A 2,736-nucleotide genomic window follows, 5' to 3' on the forward strand; every position below is an offset into this window, starting at 1 on the left:
TCAAGAATTATTTGGTTTCCATTGTTTAATCATTTTTTAAACATCTCTGGATGTATTACAATTTTATAGTGCTTTTTTGTCAGTAAAAGAGGTATGTGTTATATCTGATTTTTCACATTTGTTAATGAATGTTTTATGCTTTTGCATATATTTGATTTTTTATAAAGAGTTCATGTATGGATAAGTAATAAACATTACCATCCTGTAATTACAAGGTATCTATCATATAAAACTTTCATAAAAGTCTATTCAAATTCTAAAGTTTTTTGCTTATATTTTTGTTAAATTTTTTAAATTTTGAAAGATACACTAAGGTCCCCATCTGTTTTCCTGTCTATTTTTCCTATAATTTGATTAAATTTCCTTTTAACTATTTAGGTGCTATGTCATTCAGTAAATCTATAACAATTATTTACTAACAACTAGATGGTACAGTGGGTAGAAGACTGACCTTGAAATCAGCATGACCTGGATTCAAATATGACTTCAGAAAATTACTAGGTGTGTGACCTTGAGTAAATCACTTAATCCTGAAGGCCTTGCTTCCAGGGCCATCTCGAGTCATCACAATAGTGAGATATAAGGAAACAATCTGCTTTCAATTCAGTGTCTTTCCACTTTTTTTCTCACATATATTTTTAACCACAAAAATTCAGGTTTTCATATACTTTGACTTATTCATGCAGCATTTGCTGAAACCATTATATTTCTTAGCAGTCATACAGATATATATATATATATATATATTTTTTAAATATGTTTGGAACATGCTGATGAATAAGTGATATTCAAAAGCATCTCATATTCACAAGAACTACTATAAAATATTAGGACTTTTTAAAAATAATTTTAATTAAAAAATTCTTATTTCTTTTTTGTTTTTGTTTTTCTTTTCAGGTAACTTAAAGTTAGTCTGATGAATGAATTGAATTACTCCATGGTGTCAGAGTTTGTGTTCCTGGGAATATCCAATTCTTGGACCATACAACTTGGCCTCCTGGTGTTTGCCATCATTTTCTATATGGCTGTTGTATTGGGAAACTTCTTTATTGTTCTTGCAGTGATCTCTGATAGTCACCTTCATTCTCCAATGTATTTCTTATTGGCCAACCTCTCTATTATTGATTTGGGTCTCTCCACTGTTGCAGTTCCCAAGATGATTTATGACCTTTTCTATGAGCACAAAGTCATTTCATTCATGGGTTGTTTCACCCAGATATTTTTCATTCATTTCATGGGAGGAACTGAGATGGTGCTGCTCATTTCTATGGCATTTGATAGATACATTGCCATATGCAAGCCTCTTCACTATTTGACTATTATGAACCCCAAAATGTGTATTGTTCTATTAGTATCTGCTTGGATCATCGGCTTTATACACTCAGTGATCCAGTTGGCTTTTGTGGTGAATCTGCCTTTCTGTGGTCCTAATGAAATTGACAGTTTTTATTGTGATCTTCCTCGATTCATCAAATTGGCCTGCATGGATACCTATAAGTTGGAGTTCATTGTCACAATTAACAGTGGTTTTATATCCATTGGCAGCATGTTTCTCTTATTCATTTCCTACATTTATATTTTGGTCACTGTTCAGAAACATTCTTCAAGTGGATTGTCCAAGGCTCTCTCTACTCTTTCAGCTCACATCAGTGTGGTGATCTTATTCTTTGGTCCATGTATCTTTTTTTATGTGTGGCCATTCCCTACACTGCCAGTGGATAAATTCCTTGCTATTATTGACTTAATTATCACTCCTATCTTAAACCCTTCTATTTATACATTTAGAAACAAAGACATGAAGGCAGCAATGAAGAGATTGATTGGCCAGATAGTGAATTTTGAGAAAATTCTATAAATCACACTCATGACCACCATTTCCCCTGTTAACATGGTGTAGTGTTGTTTAGAGGACAGAAGACTTGCCTGAAACTAGGAAGACTCAGATTTGTGTCTCCTTTTGCCATATAATGTCTATAAAATCATGAAAATGCTACTTAGCTTCTCAGTACTCTATGAAGCTCAGAACATAAATTTCAGCACAGTGACTGATCTGATTTTCATTTTGTCAGTACCCACCCACCAGTAATTTTCTACAACAGTGAGAACGCAATAAAGTTCAGATTGGCCACTAGGCAAAAAATTATATAAAGTGATGGATTTAAAGGCAGAAAAATCTAAATTAAAATCCTTCTACACATATTTAACAACTATAGTTCCCTGGACAATTCACCTAGCCTTTTAGTCTCAGTTTTCTCATTTCCAAATGTAGATAATAATAGCATTTATATCACATAGTTGTAAGGATCCCATATGCTAACTTATGTACAATGTTTTTCAAATTTTCGAATGCTATATAAGTTTTAGTGATTTTTCCTTTCTCTCTACTCTTTAAATATGATTATTTCAAACCAAGAACTTGACTTGGATTGTGCTTTATGCTAGTGGTACTTAAACTGATATGAAGTTTAGTCACCTAATATTCATTTTGACTGCTACTTCATCTGCTTGCTCAAACATATAATAAAACACACTGCAGACTTAAATTTTCAGGGGATAGTACTAAAAACCATATTTTCCTTTATTTGCAGATTCACCTAGAAGTTCATACTAATTAGTCACTTATGGACACTAACCCTGTCTTTAGAAATAGGATTATTTTGCCAATCAGAAAGTGAAGGTTGGTATCTCCTAATTTCATCAAGCATGAATATAGAGAAGAGAGTTATAAAATTTGTT

General features: G+C 32.4%; 1 protein-coding gene across 1 annotated transcript; it reads left to right on the forward strand.

Moving 5' to 3' along the window:
• Positions 1–916: 916 nt before the first annotated feature.
• On the forward strand, positions 917–1,855 carry LOC141520218 (olfactory receptor 4F15-like). Its single transcript, XM_074232015.1, has one exon. The coding sequence runs from the start codon at positions 917–919 to the stop codon at positions 1,853–1,855; it is 939 nt and encodes a 312-aa protein (XP_074088116.1).
• Positions 1,856–2,736: the final 881 nt, after the last annotated feature.

This window comes from Macrotis lagotis, chromosome 4 (assembly GCF_037893015.1).
Source record: "Macrotis lagotis isolate mMagLag1 chromosome 4, bilby.v1.9.chrom.fasta, whole genome shotgun sequence".
Lineage (NCBI taxonomy): Eukaryota > Metazoa > Chordata > Mammalia > Peramelemorphia > Peramelidae > Macrotis > Macrotis lagotis.

Excerpts from the sequence above, each read along its gene's own strand:
- LOC141520218 (XM_074232015.1), top strand. The coding sequence starts at position 917 with ATGAATGAATTGAATTACTCCATGGTGTCAGAGTTTGTGTTCCTGGGA.